The sequence below is a fragment of the Tasmannia lanceolata genome, unplaced genomic scaffold (genome assembly GCF_043159265.1).
Source record: "Tasmannia lanceolata isolate RefF3 unplaced genomic scaffold, GAP_Taslan_0.1 ptg000011l, whole genome shotgun sequence".
Taxonomy (NCBI): domain Eukaryota; kingdom Viridiplantae; phylum Streptophyta; class Magnoliopsida; order Canellales; family Winteraceae; genus Tasmannia; species Tasmannia lanceolata.
In genome coordinates this window covers 13,314,758-13,334,587 of record NW_027518688.1, presented here as the reverse complement: position 1 = coordinate 13,334,587, position 19,830 = coordinate 13,314,758, and the positions used below count along the sequence as shown (strand labels likewise).

The 19,830-nt window shown below is 41.1% G+C and overlaps 2 protein-coding genes across 2 annotated transcripts; one reads left to right on the top strand and one right to left on the bottom strand.

The window, feature by feature from the left end:
* Positions 1-7,589: 7,589 nt before the first annotated feature.
* LOC143886445 (uncharacterized) lies at positions 7,590-8,831 on the top strand. The gene is made up of 5 exons (XM_077390413.1): positions 7,590-7,727; positions 7,806-7,889; positions 7,975-8,217; positions 8,302-8,396; positions 8,495-8,831. Exons 1-5 carry the CDS (start codon positions 7,650-7,652, stop codon positions 8,643-8,645), a joined length of 651 nt encoding a protein of 216 aa, XP_077246528.1. The 5' UTR covers positions 7,590-7,649; the 3' UTR covers positions 8,646-8,831.
* A 1,456-nt stretch (positions 8,832-10,287) lies between these two features.
* Positions 10,288-11,220, bottom strand: LOC143885894 (uncharacterized). The gene has a single exon (XM_077389936.1). The coding sequence runs from the start codon at positions 11,218-11,220 to the stop codon at positions 10,288-10,290; it is 933 nt and encodes a 310-aa protein (XP_077246051.1).
* Between the last annotated feature and the right edge of the window lie 8,610 nt (positions 11,221-19,830).

Genomic DNA, 19,830 nt, shown 5'->3' with positions numbered 1-19,830 from the left:
TGTTTATGTTGAGAAAATCCGCCGGTCAAATCCGATCCGATCTATCATAAATTAGACGGAAAAAATAAAAATAACACAAGCCACAAGATAAACACTAAGATTTTACATGGTTCAGCCAAACCTACATCCACAGGCGAGAAACAGGATCTTCCACTATGAGAAAAAGCATCCACTATGAGAAAAATATATATATACAAGGATTGCAATGGATTAAATCCAAATCCAAACCCGCAACCCTTTTCTTGCTTCTCTCAACCAAGACCGTACTTGAGAGTAACCCGAGAGAAAACCCCAAGAGAATACCCAAGAGAAACCCACAAGAAGAAAACCCACAAGAAGTACCCAACAAAAAACTCTCTTTTTCTCTCTATTCTTTTTTTCTCTTTTCTCTCTCATTCCAGCCCTGCACGTTCTCAAACCACACATAAGAGAAAAGACCTCTCTTATATCCTAGGTTTCCTGAAACCTAAAAAGTTAGTTCTATTTTTGCCTTCTTGCCTTCCCACCCAAGCAACCTAGTCGTGTGTGTGTGTTTGGGGGGGGGGGGGGGGGGGTGTTTATTCAATCAAAATCCAAAAAACAGGTCCTAAATGAGACTTGATGGATCAATTAGATTCATGGTTTAAAATTTTGGTTTCGGTACCGGTTTCGGACCCTGAAATTTCAAAATTTCGGTCGAAATCCGGTACCACAAAGAAAATGGTATTTTATTCAATATTAAAGTTTGGCCGAAATTACCGAAATTTCGGTAAAATATTCAAATAAAAAAATAAAAAGGTTTTTTGGTTTAAATTTCGGGCAAAATCGAAATTTCGGCCGAAATAAATGACCGTTTCGGTTTTGGGTGATTTCGGTGTCGGTCTCCTCTGAAATTTCGGATTTCGGTCGAAATTTAAAACCATGATTAGACTCTAGGATCATCCGATCAATGAGGGGTTAATGGCAATGGCCGGGATTTTGGGTTATACTCACAGTCGAATCAATGGACCTGATCACATCCACATGGCACACCGCTGAGGTCCAAAAAGTGTATGTTTGGAAAGAGCCTAACAAACAGTCTTTTTAGATATTTTTAAAAAGGACCATCTGATCGATCCCATTATTTAAATCTTGTTACACACAGAACTTCCCACATTTATAGAGTTTTATGAGGGATAATCTTGTCCTCTCACAGACTTGTGTTTTTCTATTACTTCTCACAACCAGGAAATTCTCTTAGTTACTTATATTTGCATAATCACATAGATGTGTTACTATTCCAGCACAATCAAATATGTAGAACCACCACTATAATCAAACAGAGATAGAGAAGTAAAAAGATAGGTGTCCATGGTTTTTTAGCACTCTCAAACCAGAGACTCAGATGTTGTTTCCTGAGATGACTTGTTGAAGAACTCTATGCAATCGGCAATAGCTTCAGTATAGTGCGAGTTGGGCGAGTAGTGGTACGAGCTGTACGACGTCTTCGGAGGATCTGGACCGTCAGATGTTCTACGACGAGGGATTGACGGTCTTCGGGTGGGGAGAGCGAAGATGAAGCGCATGATGATCTTTCGGACGCGATCGAAGAGCCTTGTATGTGTCAAGTTCACCTTTGGTGCAACCCTTGATCCTTCCTGTGCTCCTTCTTCCCTCACTCTTATTACAAAGCTATCTCCTTGGACCTTGTACATTCTCTCTATAGGACTGGCATAGGGAAAATAGTTGGAAAAGATATATAAGGGGGAGAGGTTCTCTAATCATGTTTATTAAATTGGAAAAGGCTTACATGTACGCAAGAAAATGAAGTTGTTTAAAGCCTTCATATTGAATAAAGGAGTAGTAGGGAAGCTTATGCATATAACCCATGTGTCCAAATCATTTATGGTGGCTTTCTTTGTACTAAATAAATAGTTAGTTTACTAAACATGTTATCTTCAAGTGTAGTTAGTGATTATCCCTGCAAAACCCCATTATGTTTTCTAATCCTCTGGCCAATGCCCATTGGACAGTTGGGGTTTGGTTGATGTGTGTGTGTGTGTGTGTGTGTGAGAGAGAGAGAGAGAGAGAGAGAGAGAGAGAGAGAGAGAGAGAGATGTTTATCTTGGAAGATGACAAAGCCCTAAGTCCAGTCGATTAATATATTACAAGATTGAATGTTTTAATGGTAGATGTGACTAAAGGCCTGATTTATAAGACTTTTATGCCGACCCACAAGGCATGAAAGTGATGAGTGGTGAGCAGTGTGATAATGGTGAGGGATGTAATGGCTTTAATCCTAGGTCTAGGTATGTTTATTTTTTAGAATGTGAGTTGGGAAAAGGAGAAGGTGAATGCATTTATAGTATTGTACATGTACTGAAGGGCTTAAACAAAGACTTAATTAGGCTCAAGAGAATAATGTCTTGGACCCCTTCCCTAAATAAAGAAAGAGGAAAAAGGGGTATTGGCATGTCCCATGTTTGTGTTATTCTTTATGTTTGTACACCATTCTCTATTGCTCTATTTGGTTACTTATTTTTGAGAAAAATATGGGGGAATGATCTTCTCCTAATTTGCCGAATGTTGTTTGGTCGCCATTTTAGCAATTCTGGGGTCTTTGACCACAGGGGTTGTCGGGAGCCGGTCGGGTGATGTGGCACCCTCTAAATTCGCTCCCCAAATTTTACCAAAACGTAGAAATTTGAGGAGAAAATCTCGGGGAGATAGAGTTGAGAAGACGTCTAGGAGATCTCCCACAAATCTTAAGCAACCAAACAACCTTCCCTACATCCTCTCCTAATCTCCCGGTTGGCTGATCTTCTTTTGATCACCTTTTGATCTCCCGTTGACTTCTTCTTCTCCTAATCTCCCACCCATCCACAAGCAACCAAACAGAGCATATAGGAAAATTCTAAACAGAAAGTCACTTCGATTTTTCTTCCTAAAAGACACTTATTACGACCCACTTTTCCGTTTACATGTGATCAGATCAACCGATCAGAACGTCAACGAAAAGTCTACCAAATGCCACTGAGAGCACCTTGATTGGATGATCATAGGGCCTTGATCCATAAAGCTTCATTTAGGGTTCCACCAAGAAAAGATAAATAGTTAATTTTTGTAGTCCCTTATCTTACGCATTGGATGTCATATTCTACAATATCAATAGTCTTGATTTTATATACATGTCCCTGATGCCGTCATGTAAGACCCAAAAATTACCTTTTATCATTCTTCTTTCTTACAAAACATCTGGTGTGGGACCAACATCATGTGGGTTGTCTACTTGTCTTGTTGATGGCCCGCTGAAGGCCCACCGGTTTATCATTTGGACCTACGGTTGATTGATAGGATTGAAAGTATAAATTCGGTTTAGTTTTCTAGCATTTGGGCATTTTGTTATCATTTCCTCCTTCATTTTTCTTATTCCATTGTTTTGCTATAACTATATGTAAATGAGACTCCCTTTTGATGCTCTCCTTTTTTTAGCAAAAATTTCTCCGTTTTTTTCCCATGTGTGCGCGCTTGGATCTTCAGAGAAAATTTTGAGAAACTATTGTGAACTGGTGACAGAAAAATACGAAAATAGTGAATGGGTGACACCCTTTTGAAAGTTTGTGAACGGAGGTCGAAATACGTTTTCTGACATGGCCTTTTACGTAAATACCCTTGAGAACGAAAAACCCAATGTACAGAGGCTTTTTTTTTTAACTGTAGAGAGGCTTTTTTTCTCTTCGTTTTTTACTATACAGAGGGTTTTTTTTTTACTTTTACTCCATTTTCATTTGAACCACCTGAAACCCATCTTCTCCGGCGTGAGGTGTGACCGGCGTGAAGATCTCTCATTTTTCTCTGGAGTGGGACGGTTTCCTGCATTATTCCGAACCTCTCTCCTCCGTTATCAAGTGTATTCCGGCGAGGGCTTCATTTTTCTCCGGCGAGGGCTTCATTTTTCCGGCGAGGGATTCATTTTTTCCGGCGTGGGCTTCATTTTTCCCCCATCCCCATCGTACAGGTATGTTAGGGTGTCGTATTTCATATTTTTTTACTTTTTTTTTTCGTTCTATTAAGTTACCTTTGTGGTGTATTGTTTCATTGTCAGTATTTGGAAGTCTTTACACGTCTAGCGTTTAAATTTTTTTTTTGTTCCCTATTTTGTTTGATTTTGACTGTGGAGAACCCCCTTTTGATAATCTCTCATTCTCGGTGTTGAGAATCCCCTTTTGAGATTCATAATATCCCTTTTTCAGTGTTGAGAACCCATTTCCACTGTTGGGACCCCCCTTTTCCAGTGTTGGGATGCTTTATATCCAGTGTTGGGACCCCCTTTTGAGGTTCATAATCCCTCAATTTAAGTGTTGAGGATCCCCTCCAGGTAGATTGATAATCCCTCATTGCCAGTGTTGAGAATCCCCTCATTTTCAGTGTTAGTAACCCTCTCTAGGATGTTGATAATCCCCCATTGCCAGTGTTGAGAACCCCCTCTAGGTAGTTCATAATGTCCCATTTGCAGTGTTGGGAACCCCTTTTCAGGCTGATAATCCCCCACTTTCAGTGTTGAGAATCCTTTCTAGGTACATTGATAATCCCCCTTCTCCACTGTTAAAAACCCCCTATTGAGGTTGATAACCCCCCTTCTCCAATGTTGAAAACCCCTGAAGGGAGGTTGATAATCCCTATTGCCAGTGTTGGGAACCCCCTGTTGAGGTTGATAATCCCCATTCTCGTGTGTTGAGAACCCCCTGTGGTTGATAATCCCCCTTCTCTTCTGTTGAGAACCCCCTGTTGAGGTTGATAATCCTCATTGTCCAGTGTTGAGAACCCCCTCCTGAGGTTGATAATCCCCCTTCTACAATGTTGAAAACCCCCTCAAGGGAGGTTGATAATCCCCATTTCCTGTGTTGAGAACCCCCTGTTGAGGTTGATAATCCCCTACTCCAGTGTTAAAACTCTCTATTGAGGTTGATAATTCCCCTTCTCTAGTGTTAAAAACCCCCTCAAGGAGTTTATAATACCCATTTCCAGTGTTGTGAATCCCGGTTGAGGTTGATAATTAATATTTGTAGTGTTGAGAATTCCCTGTTGAGGTTGATAATCCCCCTTCTCCACTGTTGAAAACCCCCTCAAGGGAGGTTGATAATCCCCATTTTCAGATTGTTGCCAATCCTCTTTTGGATCATTGTTCATATAGTAATTTTTGGTATGGTTTCTATGCTTGAGAATCACATATTTGAGTTGCGAACCCCATTTTAAGAAACATGAACTTACATTACAATTAATTATGTTCTTTTTTGTGACAGTTATATAGTTGGATTGGGAGAAGGCAAAGTCTACAATGAAGACGCGTGTAAGTGTAGTCTTTTTTGTTCTCGTTTTAGATTGTTAGTCAATAGAATGCTCTTTTATTCTCTAATTGTGTTAATAGGCAAATGAGAGCCGGAGTCGAAAGTGTAATAGGAAGCCCGCAATGGGTTTAAAGAATGAGGAGATTAAAATGAAAGGTAGTAAGGGGAAAATAAAATTGAAAGGTGAGAAGGCAAAAATGAAAAATAGAGGTGAGAAGAAGATAGTTGAAGTGAAAGGTCAAAAGATGAAAACCAAAGTGAAAGGTCAGAAGATGAAAAGCGATGTGAAAAGTGAGAAGATGAAAAGCAACGTGAAAGGTCAGAAGAGTGAAGTGAAGGCGAAACATGTAAGTGTATTTGATCTTTACACTTTTAATCTAAGTTACTTGATAAAAGTTGACGCTCTGATTATGTATGTTGTTTTACAGGATCCATATGTCCCTGCACGATGTTCTCCATCGTGCTTTATTAAGGAGATGCGGAGTACACAGTTCCGGCAGTCCCACTATGATGCTATAGGCAAGACCCCTTTCAAGGACTTCATTCGCCTAGAACAGAATCCACTAGAAGAGGCTGTCATGCATAAGCCTCTAATTAGAGCACTACACAGTAAGTGGGATCCGGCGACGAAGACATTCATGCTAGGAGGTATCGCAGTTCCATTTAGGGCTAGCGATGTTGCATTGGCTTTAGGCCTTCCCCTTAGAGGGGAAAAAATTAATTTGGCGAGGGTTCCGTGGACGGACAAGAGTAAACCCACTCCTTTACTGCCTGGGTGGCCATTTCGTAGAGGATCTGTTCTGGCATCTGACCTTTCTGTGCAAATCAAGGCCTTAGTTGGTCTAGAGGACCAACCCTCCATAGAGACTTGTGTGAAATATGTCGTGCTACACCTATTCGCTACTGTGTTATTCACTCAGGCTGCACATCGGGCCGACCAGCTGTTTTGGCCCTATATCGATGATTTAGAGAAGATGTGCGACTATAACTGAGGGGAAGCAGTATACAATTGGTTACTCGAGTATTTAAACGCATCCGTCACAGGGGGAAAATATCTTGGAGGTTGCTCCCTCACATTGCAGGTATCATGGCCTCTGCAATAGTTTGCCTTTTTATTTATCTTCCTATTAATAAAATATTAACAAAGTCTGTCTTGTGTGTGCAGGTGTGGCTTTTCGAGCACACGAAGTTGTGGATACCAAAAAATCCAGATGCCTGTCCACGTATTCTGAAGTGGAAGTCGAAAGGAAATGAAGCGAATAAGTACTATATGATTGAGCATGGGAAGATAGACAAATCTGAGGTGAGACCCTATCTACTAGATACCATTTTAGATAGTCTGTAATATTTTCTGATCTAACAACTTTCTCAAATCGTTAGGTAGTGGTGACATTGACCCCACGAGAGGACGAACTGCGGTACATTCCTGAGCAGGTATCGCAATGGACCTCTTTTTATATTATGTTTTATTTAAGTTGGTAATGTTTACAAATTTTGTGTGTTGTATCCCTTATTTGTATATTAGGAAGCCGAGGAAGAAGGAATCATTGGGCAGGGAGAACCATTAGGGAAGTCACCTACTGTCCCAGCATTGATCGGAACACCTGCGTTTGAAGGAAGGGATACTGTAGTTGAGGAGGGTGGTCAGGAGGGTGCTGAGGAGGCCAGTGAGGATAGGAGGATAAAAAGAGAGTGGGAGAAGATAGGAGAGGCATGGGACAATGTAAAAAGAGAGAGGGGACAGAATGAAGAGGAGAAGGAGAGGTTAAGAAGAGTCAGGGTGGAGATGGAGGCGGAGAAGGAGAATTTACGAATACAGATTGCAGCTGAGAGGGAAATTATACAGAAGGAGTGGGAGGCGATGAGAAGACAGGAGGGAGATGAAGCTGAAATGGAGAAGGAAGAATTGAGAAAAGATGGGGAAAAAAGAAGAGAGGAGGAAGATATGGAGGTCATAAATGTGATGAGTCAGGCTGAAGATGTTGGCTTCGTAAATGAAGCAGTTGTAACAGGAGCGTCAGATGTTGTTACCATTCTCGATAGCCCTGAGGGTAAAGAGAAGAGGAAGAGGACGGAAAAATTAGGGAGCATTGAGAGGAGAGTGAAAAATCAGAGAAGGGATAGGAAACCAAGCTACGCCAAGAGTAGCCCCTATACAGTACCCCCAGTGACAAAGAAAAAAAGTGAGAGGGCAACGAAGAAAGTAACACGGAGGCGAACTGATCTCATTGAGAAGTTGAAAAAACAAGAACAAAGGCAAGTACACTTGTTTTCAATTAACCATTATTCAAAGTTAGATACTTGCTTCCTCTAACCTTTGTATATTTTTGCAGTCGTATTCTCATGACCGTTGACGGGGTAAAAGTCTTGGCCGAGGATCTCGAAACGTTGTGGAACCTGAAAGGAGTCCTCAGTGGCCAAGTAAGTGTCATTTTTTAAATTAAGTGTTGTCTTCAGTACCCATTGTTGAGGTAATTAAGAAATTTTTTTGAGTTGTAGGTGTTGGATGTATATGGGAAGTATTTGTGCGCCTCCAGCAATGCCTTGATTGGACGGATTGTATATATTCCTTCGTCAGTACATGTAAGAGGCTTTTTTGTAGCTATACATGTTACTTTACAACTTATCCATGATCTAGTGTTCCCACAAAATTCATTTCATTGTACAGGGATATAAGACTTCAGGGCGTGATTCAATGGATGACAAAAATAAGTTGGACACCGATCGGTTGGCGAACGAGCTATTGCATCGTACACTTGACCATATCCCGTCAGAAGATATTGGGATGCTTTTAATCCCATGCTGTCAAGACTTTCATTGGGCTCTTGTGCTTGTTGATATGGTGAATAAAAAGATGGTCGAGTTCAACTCAATGGAAGGGGACTCATTTCAGGAGCGAGCATCTCCCACTGTAAGTAAATTAACATCTTCCGTAACATTTAATGTTACTTCCATATGTATAACACTCAATATTCCTTCCTTGTCTTAAATTCAGGTAGCATTAATGAAGGAATATTTGAAGGGCCGGGGTTGCAACATCGATGACTTTCCATATTCACAGATGGATGGCTTCCGAAAGCAGAACAATGGGTGGGTTCAAACTTAAAACTTTCGAATTTTTGTTAGTATTCCTATCTCATTCGTAGTTAGCTTAAAAGTAACTCCATTCAATGCATGCTTTTATACAGGGTTGATTGCGGCGCTTTTGTCCTAAAAGCGATTGAGCATCTCTACCATGGTCAACCGCTAAACTTTGGGCCGACAGACATTCCTGAATTTCGGCTACAACTCTGTGAGAGATTTTTACGAGGAGAGTTTGGGGACTGCACACTTATATAGGAACACCTTCTAATGTTGGTGGATGTTTATTTTTTCTGATGATCAAACTTTATTTTTTAATGGAGATTGGCAGGGGATTTGTTAAATGGCAAGGGAAGTTGTTATGGTCTGTGTTTTTGTTTGTGAATGGGTGGAGAACTTGTAAATTGAAATAGGTTTAATGGAAGTGTGTTTGTGTTTGTGAATGGGTGGAGAACTTGTTTATGAATGTGGAGAAGTTGTAAATGTAAGCAGGTCTTATGGAATTGTGAACTTGTTTATGAATGTGGAGAAGTTGTAAATGTAAGCAGGTTTTATGGAAGTGTATTTGTGTTTGTGTTTCAATTTGAATATTGGAACTTGTAAATTTAAACAGGTTTTAGACATGTGTGTTTGTGTTTCTGAATGAGTAGGGAAGTTATAAATTTAAACATAATATGAAGTGTGTTTGTGTTTAAACAGGTTTTAGACATTTTCAATTCCAGCGGCTTTACTCCCCTGGAAATGGGTTGGTGACCCTTTTTCTGGGTTGGTAACCCACATTCCAAGGTCAATCACCCAAAAAAAGGGAGGTTGGTAACCTTAATTTAGAAGTCCAGCAGCTTTACTCCCCCGAAAAAATGGTTGGTGACCCTTTTTCTGGGTTGATAACCCACATTCGAAGGTTAATAACCCAAAAAAAGGGAGGTTGGTAACCTTAAGTTTCACTTCCAGCAGCTTTACTCGGCTGGAAAAATGGTTGGTGACCCTCTTTCTGGGTTGATAACCCACATTCGAAGGTTAATAACCCAAAAAAAGGGAGGTTGGTAACCTTAAGTTTCACTTCCAACAGCTTTACTCGGCTGGAAAAATGGTTGGTGACCCTCTTTCTGGGTTGATAACCCACATTCGAAGGTTAATAACCCCAAAAAAGGGAGGTTGGTAACCTTAAGTTTCACTTCCAGCAGCTTTACTCGGCTGGAAAAATGGTTGGTGACCCTCTTTCTGGGTTGATAACCCACATTCGAAGGTTAATAACCCAAAAAAAGGGAGGTTGGTAACCTTAAGTTCCAATTCCAGCAGCTTTACTCGGCTGGAAAAATGGTTGGTAACCCTCTTTCTGGGTTGATAACCCACATTCGAAGGTTAATAACCCAAAAAAAGGGAGGTTGGTAACCTTAAGTTCCATTTCCAGCAGCTTTACTCGGCTGGAAAAATGGTTGGTAACCCTCTTTCTGGGTTGATAACCCACATTCGAAGGTTAATAACCCAAAAAAAGGGAGGTTGGTAACCTTAAGTTCCAATTCCAGCAGCTTTACTCGGCTGGAAAAATGGTTGGTGACCCTTTTTATGGGTTGGTAACCCACATTCCAAGGTCAATGACCCAAAAAATGGGAGTCGATAACCTATTTTGGGGGAGTCGATAACCTAGATTTTGGTTGATAACCTAGGGAATTGGTTGATAATCCTATTGATTGTGCCGGTAATCCAAATCTGACTATTGATAAGTCCCTTTTCATGGTTTAGATGTAGGAGAGCGACAACTAAATAGAGAACAAATAGAATATCTATGTCCAAAAAAATTGTTTATGTATTGATGTTCCAATTACAACAATTCTTTACAAAATAACAAAAAAGAAGTCATCACAATATCTGAGAACATTCAAAAAATTCAATTACACCCTTACACAAAGAAGGGAGCTTGACAAGGTACGCCCGACCTACTGAGTATGGGTGCAGAAGGCCCAATAGCAGTTTGGTCAACTTGTTGTCTTACCACGGGTGGTTCTTTGCAACTTCTTCTATTGTGGCAAAGTTGTCGACATCGGGTGCATTTGTAATGTAATCCACCTTTCAATTCGCGATCAGTTCTTCTCGTACGCGGCCTTCCCGGTGGTCGCTTTGCAATCGGCGGTAATATTGTCATCAAGGATTCGGGATTTAATTCCCATTGGGTCCTGTCTAGTGTCGGGTGCAAAACTTCAGCGTACGTATCCCGATATCTCTCTACATGAAACCATTTCTCGCAGTAATCGTATGCATCAAAATCTGTGATGCCAATGGCTGCCATGGCATGTCCACACGGGAGTCCAAATGTTTGGAATGCACGACAACTGCACGTGCGAAGTTCCAAGTTTACGCCATCTGTATGTTTAAGGGACCGTACTTCATATTCATGAACCCCAACTCGATAAGCTGTATACTGGCGGCTCTCTTCCCTCGCTAATGTTATACGTTCTTCTGCGTAATGAGTCAACTTTGTTTGCCAACTATGACCCAATTTCTGACGCTTTTGAATGAAGTCTGTAGTCTGATGTCTACTGTGCTCTACCAATGATGCAATCGGCAATCTTCTCGCATCCTTCAGGACAGCATTGAAACACTCCGATCTATTTGTAGTCAATACATCATACCTATTCCCCTTAAAATAAAAACTAGCCCAGTGTTCGTTCGTAATGTCACTTATCCACTTGTGTGCACGTTCATTCCTCACCTTAATCTTCTCCATTGTTTCTCTGAACACACTCTCTCTCAAAGTCCGTGCGGCTTTCCAAAACAATCTCTCAAGTAGAACATCTTTGAACTCGGATCGCAAATTGGCGGCGAGGTGACGCATGCAATAACTATGATGAGAATTGGGAAATATATTAGGCACTGCCTGCAACAACCCCTTCTATCGATCAGAGCATATGGTGAATATGTTCATCTCCGTTGCCAATACGTATTGCCTCAGCAACATAAAAAACCACCTCCAACTATCTTCGTTCTCCGTCTCAACAACCCCAAATGCTAATGGATATAAACCGTTGTTACCATCGACCCCGATTGCAATCAATAAGATTCCTAGATACTTCCCTCGCAGATGTGTCCCATCAACCAAAATTATAGGCCTGAGTGTTCGATGAAAAGACCGTATGCTAGGACCAAATGTCCAAAATAAGCGAACAAATCTATCATCTCCCCTAGGTCGTAAATCTCTGGCTCTGAAAACACGCATATAGCTGCCGGGATTTCTTCTCATCATCTGAACTGTAAGTGCAGGCAATATTCGATAAGAGTCCTCCACATTCCCACACTTAATCTCAAGTATAATGTTCATCGCGTTGTACGCCTTCCAATAGCTTATAATTATACCCCAATGCATCTTGATATATTCTCGTATGATCCTCGTCCTCACATCATCTGGGCAAGCAAATAAGCGTAAACATGTCTGAGCAACCCAAGCTGCTGTGACAAGAGGGTGATCATTGCCCCTTAATTTAGTTCTACACGTATGGTCGGGGACAAACGACTTCACTAACACACAGGTCATATGATTAGTACCCGTTATACGCCATTTGCAACCCTCTACCTTGCATCGAACGGCATACTTCTTCGGTGTTGACTTTGACCTCACGAACATAAACCTCTGCCGAATAGCGTACTCTTTGACAACCTTTTTGAAGTGTTGCATATTAGAAAATATTGCCCCAACCGTTAACTGCTCAAACTGAAGATTATTAGTATCTACATCATGGGCCCCAACAAACATCCCATCTGCTTTCATTGGCCGACTACTGTTAGTCGGAACCGGTTGAGATCCCTCTCTGATAGGAGAACCCCCTCTGATAGGAGAATCCGCACTGAAAGGCTGAGCGCATGGACTAACACCGATATTTTCATAATCATCATCATCATCCTCCTCCTCCTCCTCATCATCATCATCATTTCTTTCTTCTTCTAAATCTAAACCCCTCACACAGAAACCGTCTTCACTAACATTACTGAAGTCCACTTCAAGATCTCCCACATTTTGGAAGTCATCAATGCCTCCACTAACATGGTTGCCATACAAATCACTTGCCAATGTTTCATTTAAGTCAATTTCAGACCTGCATAGTTCGGCAATATATAATCAAGTTGGATCCATATGAATTATAAATTGAAATATGGAAGTATTCAAACATTGCCAAAGAACTACAATACCTTATGACAGGTTCTGCTGGAGCACCTCTGATTTCTTCACTTACATATCTCCCATCAAATTCACTTTCGTAGTCTTTTTGCAAGTCCACTTCAAAATGAAGACGTTTTTGGGACGGAATCGAAGTAGAAGGAATGCTACGATTAAGAGAGGGTCTCCTAGTGCAGAGTTTGTTTGGGGGAAGCATTGACGAATTTAAGGAATTAATACATTTTTCATTTATGCTCTTAGTTATGTATATCATCACCGAATTGAACATGTATCTGTCAAACATCCTTAACATTGTTTGGAGGACATCATCATCATCGACGTCTATTAAAGTGACTATATATGAATCCACAACATATCGACATTTTATCGATAGTAAAACCTGCCTTTCTATAACACCAATCCTTCTTCGGATTGCAGCTTGAAATTCGTCGAAATTGATTCCGCGGCTGACAGATAACAATGTCTTCTTCCCTCCGACGTATTTCCAAGAAACATCATCCGTCAAATCTCCATCATAGTGTAAAAGAAGAGAAACCATTGTTTCAGACATTTTTATAAAATCCTAAATAGGGGTTCTAAACAGAGTTGTTGCTAAAAGGGGATCTTCATATCTTCTTGAGGGGTATTCAAGTGTACACAATGGGTTACCAAGTTCATAAGTGGGGTTATGGACTCTAAAGGGGGTTTTGCTACCTCAATGGGGGTTTGAAAGTCAGTCCACAAGGTGTTCTAAGAGATTATCAGCTACCTAATGGGGGATTCAAGTCCGTACGGAGGCTTCTGTAAAGGATAATCAAGTTGCAAATTAGGGGTTTTCAACTCTCTACACAAGGGGGTTTTCAAGTTTCTAAAGGGATTACCAAGTACATAGAAGGGGGGTTACCAAGCCTCTCCGAGGTGTATCTAGTGTCAAAACAAGTTTATCAGGTAAATATATGGGACTTACCAACAGCAAATAAGGGATTATCAAGTGCAAAAAATTGTGATTCATGTACAAAAGGGTTTACATAAACCATCTATATTCGGGTCATCAAACACTAATACCAACTTTATTAGTAGGGTACCAACTCTATAAGAACAGTTTCAGAGATAATAGAAGCACAAGCCCTATTTCACCATTTTAAAAGGGTTATAAGATAGGGTTATCAATCACAATAAAGATAGGGCTATCACATACAATACAGACATGGTTATTATCACACACTAAAGACAGGGTTCAAACGCATTAATGGAAGCACTAATCCTAAGAAGTCTTCTGCTACTAACCTTCACTTACACTTCGTGGGTTTCAGGCGTTAATGGAGAAAAGTAACAGAGGTTGGCGGTAAACTTTGGTTGGTGAAAAGTAACAGAGAGAAAAATCTAGTATAACATGTTCTTTTTGCCATGAGGGGTATTTCGGTAAAAGGCCATGTCAGAAAAAGGTGTTTCGACCTCCGTTCACAAACTTTCAAAAGGGTGTCACCCATTCACTATTTTTGCATTTTTCTGTCACCAGTTGACAATTTTTCCAAAGTATAAATTCGGTTTAGTTTTCTAGCATTTGGGCATTTTGTTATCATTTCCTCCTTCATTTTTCTTATTCCATTGTTTTGCTATAACTATATGTAAATGAGACTCCCTTTTGATGCTCTCCTTTTTTTAGCAAAAATTTCTCCGTTTTTTTCCCATGTGTGCGCGCTTGGATCTTTAGAGAAAATTTTGAGAAACTAAATTTTGTATCGAAAAATTTTCAATGCAAAACAAAGTTTTAGGCAATGTTTGGCAACCATGAAAAAGACATTCCATGGAACTTTTCTTTAAAATCTGAACGAAGGGCATAGATGGCTGGTAAGAGACAGACTTGAGAGGGAATGAGTGAGAATTGCATGAGATGGGGCTAGAAATCACACACACACAAAACAAATCCTTTTTAGAATAATTTTTTATTTTCCATGTTTTCCAGCCCATCACATGCTTTCCTCACTCACCAACCCCTCAAATCTCTCTCTTTCTCCGCAGCCTCTTTGCCCATCTCCAGGCGGCCTAGGTCAGTCAGGATTCCATGATTTTGTTTTGTTGGGGTAATTACATTTACACCTCGTTAACTATGGCCAAATTCCACTTCTGACCCCGTGGTATCGACTTCACCAAAGACACCTCCTCATCTTTCAATAATGCTTGTTACGTGACGGGGTGGAAGGGAACAAAGAAATTGTCAGGTGGTGTCTTTGATGAATTTTGAACTAGGGTTCTACTTAAAAATGTCAAAAAATTGAAGGGTGTCTTTGGTACCTTCGATACCACAAGGTTAGAAGTGGAGTTTGGCCATAGTTGAGGGGGTGTATCTACATTTTTCCCTCTTTTTTTGTCAAACATTCCGGTCGTAGGTTTGCAACTTGCTTTGAAAACAAGAAGTTTTCGATTTTAGGAAAAAAAAAATCAATGGAAAATGTGTTGACTAAACGCTAGAAAATTCATTTTTCATTGAAACAATTTTCAATAAAAAAAACCCCCTACATCCAGACAGGGAAAATCTTATAAATGTAAATCCATAGTGATCCACACCGAACACAAGTCAATAAAACGCCTATTTCTGTCATTTTTGGGGTGTGCCTGCACGAAAGTAGTTTAAGATTAGGGCTGCAAAAACCTGACCCACATCGACCCAACCCAAAAATAACCTGGGTCGGGTTTAGAAAACACAGGTCTTCGGTAGGGTAGGGTTTTAGGTTGAAAAACTCAACTTAATCTTGGGTCGGACAGGGTTTAAAGAAAAAGACCCAAAACCCGAAACCCTACTTGGCTCTTATTGGTGTGCTATGACTTTCTAATATATTTTCTAATATATAGATATAATTGTTTTCGTTGGGCTGATCATGTTTGTGATGTGAATAGATAGTTTCTTTCTTAAATTTATACACTTGATGATATAAATCTAGAGATTTTTTGGCGTGAAATTTTGTCATTTTCTACAATCTTTGAAATTAGTCATTTTTGTTTTGAAAATTAAATATTTTATTACCAAGAAGAAGAAATACCAAAGAAGGGACAAGATGTCCCTGATTACCAAACAGTATGAAAGAACCTAGGAAGCCTCATTTAACTCATAGCAGGTAACAGTAGTATTTGGGAGATCGACTCCTTTAGCAAGACCATCCGCTATTGAGTTGGCAGATCTCCTCCTATGTACAATCAGAGGGTTTAACAGTCACTAGATCACAGATCTCATCAAGAATGTGGTACAATCTCCACGGCCCACTACACCAATTTGATGCCTGTTGGGGGTAAAATCGGCAGTAACCGTTGATGAACGACACGTGGCACTTCCAACTAATTAGAAACCGACCTACAGGATAAGGGAACGATATCCTCTCCTTATAAATAGCAACGTTCATAATCGGGAAACCATCTCTCAAAGAGACAATATGCTTTAAGGCGATGATTTTTCGAACTAAGGAGACCTATTGTTAGTAACTTAATTGTACAGGGAAATAAGATATTTATCAAATATAAATATAAACTTATCTCCCGGGGAAGTCGACCAATCAGGAAAGAGTCCTAAAAACAGTAAGATTCTAACTATCGTTGACTCTATTCTCTATAAAAGGAGACCCTCACCTTCATAATGAAACTACATTTGACTTGATCCTCAAAAAAGGGGTACGTACGTAGCTTGGGAAGACCAGGTTCAGTCACAATTATCTCCCTTTCTTCTTTGTTGGTAACGCTTCTGAATCTCATCTCCTTCCCTTCAATTCCCCTGTGATTCCAATTTCTAGCTTAAATATTGAAGTACTATAATTCCAATACTACTAATATCTTTCAGTGAGTGCAAGTTGCTTACAGGAATAACTCTATCACTACTAGATCGTGTAGAGCGGATTTCGGCATCATCAGATTGGTGCCATTAGCGGGACCACCATGACAAATTCGAGGTAAAAAACTTCAAAATCCGTCACAGCTAACCCACAGGGCGAAGGGGTAATGACCAGGAGTCAAGCATAGGCTATAATTCCTGAGAATCAAGTTCCGGAGGAAACACCTAACAACGAAGACACTACTCCAGTCACTATGACCATGTTCAACCAACTTGCATCGCAAGTGGGGAACGTTTCGATCACCCTGCAGGAAATATTGAGACGTTTACCACCCCCCACCGATAGTTTGGAACGTCGATATTCCTCCACTCATCGCGGAAGTGCGGAATCTGCATTTAGAAGAAGAACAAGATGAATCACCTGAGGGCAGAAATCCTCGCAGTCGAAGGCCAGTAAATCACCGACCTTCTGCTTCGATTACTAGTCCCAGGCCGAATCATGGAAACGGGGAGGCGAACGACCGACGAGCACTGGAATTAACTTTTAGGCCTATTCCGACCCAAAGCAACAACGTCCCCCAAAGGGCTAATAGCGCAGGAAACCAGAACCAAGCGCAAGACAACCCGCATCACAATTTGAGAGACGGAATTAATGCGCCTGACTCAGGACTCTTCCCGAACTTCAACGACAAGTCAGGGAGATGCAGCGCAATATTAAGAAACTTATGTGCCAGATCTCCTAACTGAATGAGAGCATGAAGTACAATCACCATTCATAGAGGCTATAGCACAACCCCAATTGATGCCGAATTTCGATTTACCAAGACTCGATCTCGATGGCAGTACGTCAAATCCATTGGAATACTTACAAACCTAGCGAAGGGCGATGGAGTTCAAAGGCGCTAACGACACAGTCATGTGTCGCGCTTTCTCATCATATTTAAAAAAAAGGAGTGAATAGTTGGTATGGCCGCCTTAAACCTAATTCCATCTCTTCTTTTCGAGAATTAGGTAGGGAATTTGTGACGTACTTCGCCAATAGTCGGCCACAGGAAAAACCTGCCGACGTGCTCCTCGCTCTCCGTCAAGGAAAGGAAGAAACCTCACGATCTTTTATAGGTCGGTTTAGGGCTGAACTATCACAAATCAAAGACCTTAATCATAAGATGGTTAGAGCAGCGATGAAATCTGCTGTCCACGACAGGGATATCAAGGTAGCTCTGAATATCGATCCTCCCTGAGATCTCCAAGAATTAATGGCAGTAGCGGACAAATATGTTAACAATGAAGAATCTTTCGCCATGGAAAGAGAATTAGAACTCGCCAAAGCTCCGGAGAAGAGGAAGGAGGAGGCCCGTTCGAATAATGGTCAGGGCAAACCTCCTCGATCCGATAATCGACAGTCACAATCTGGTAACTGAGTTCCCTCGCAACAGTTCGAAAGGTACAACTACACTCCTTTAAATACATCTGTAGCAAATATCCTTTACGAAATCCGAGGAAAGGAGGATCTTCAATGGCCACCAAAGATGAAAGGTACCGGTCGAAAACGTAATACTAGCAAATATTGCCATTTTCTCGGCGACCATGGCCACACTACAGATGATTGTTATAATCTGAAAAATAAAATTGAAAGGTTGGTAAGGCTCGAGCGTGTCGATAAATACTTGTTGGATGCGAAGCATAATGGACCTTCCCATAAACTCGAGGTTCCAAAGACGTCTGGTCCTTCCAATCCGACCCAATCGATCGCCGGGAATGACCAAACTTGACAGATTTCCGAGGTTAAACAACTCCCGGATATAAGGACCGATGCTCCACTCAAAATTGCAGGGAACATCGATGTAATCGCTAGGGGACTGGCCTCAGGAGGACCAACAATTTCTGGGCAGAAAGCCTATGCCGCCTAAATTCATTCGGTGCAAGCTCCAACAAAAAGATTGCAATCGGATTCTACTGATAGCGAGGAACAAATAGTCTTTTCCGAAAAAGACTACGATGATGTTTACCTCCCTCATGATGATGTGATCGCTGTCCGCCTTATTATTGCTAATTACAGTGTGAGTAAAGTAATGATAGACACTGGTAGCTCTGTCAATATCTTACATTACAATGCTTTTAAAGAGATGCACTTAGGGTTGGACAGGCTTACACCAGTAGAATGGTCTATCTATGGATTTTTTGGTGGATCGATTAATATCGAAGGAAGAATAGACTTACCTGTAATGTTCGGTACTGAGCCTCGCCAGAAAACCATCATGCAAACTTTCCTGGTTGTTAAGGTCCCCTCCACCTATAATGCCATCATAAGACGTCCGGCTCTAAACAAGCTTGAAGCGGTCGTCTCAATACCTCACTCAAAATCAAATTCCCGACAAAAGCAGGAGTCGGAGAGGTACGATGAGATCAGGAAAGAGCTAGAAACTGTTATGCTGATTACACCAAAGTGGTGAAAAAAGCAAAGGAATCTCTCTAAATAGCCGGTACCAACCCACGTTCGGATAATTACCAGACGCAAGGAGAACCGGTAGAAGAGCAAACTCAGATACCGTTGTTCGGGGAAAAGGATGAAAGAACAGTCCAGATCGGCTCGCTCCTCACTGGTAAGATCCGAACCAACTTGGTAAATTTTTTGAAAGCTAACGCAGATGTCTTTGCATGGTCTGCTTTAGATATGCCGGGTATCCCGACGGATGTTGCCGTCCATCGGCTCAGCGTCGACCCCTCTCATAGACCCGTCAAACAAAAGAAACAAAACTTCGCCCCTGAGCGACAGAAAGCTATAAAAGAGGAAGTCGATAAACTCCTACAAGCCAATTTCATCCGAGAGATACATTATCTAGAATGGCTCGCCAATGTAGTAATGGTCAAAAAAGCAAGCGGGAAGTGGCGGATATGCGTGGATTTTACTGACCTATATCAGGCCTGTCCAAAGGACCACTACCCCCTCCCCCGAATCGACATGTTAATAGATGCTACATCCGGTCACGAGATGCTCACCTTCATGGATGCTTTCTCCGGCTATAACCAGATACATATGTACTCCTCCGATATTCCCAAAACGTCATTTGTTACAGAACAAGGACTATTTTGTTATAAGGTCATGCCCTTTGGCCTTAAGAACGCGGGGGCTACGTATCAGCAGCTGGTGAATAAAATTTTCGCCTCACAAATCGGTCGGAATATGGAGGTATATGTGGATGATATGCTTGTTAAAAGCTTAAAAACCACCGACCATGTTATTGACCTTCAGGAAGCTTTCAGAGTATTACGGAAGTATCAGTTGAAACTTAACCCCTCGAAGTGTGCCTTTGGGGTAACCTCGGGCAAATTCCTCAGGTTCATGGTAAGTCAACGAGGGATAGAGGCAAATCTCGAGAAAATTCAAGCCATTCTTGATATGACACCACCAAAAACCGTGAACGAAGTACAACGACTCGCGGGAAGGATAACGGCTTTTATTCGATTCATGT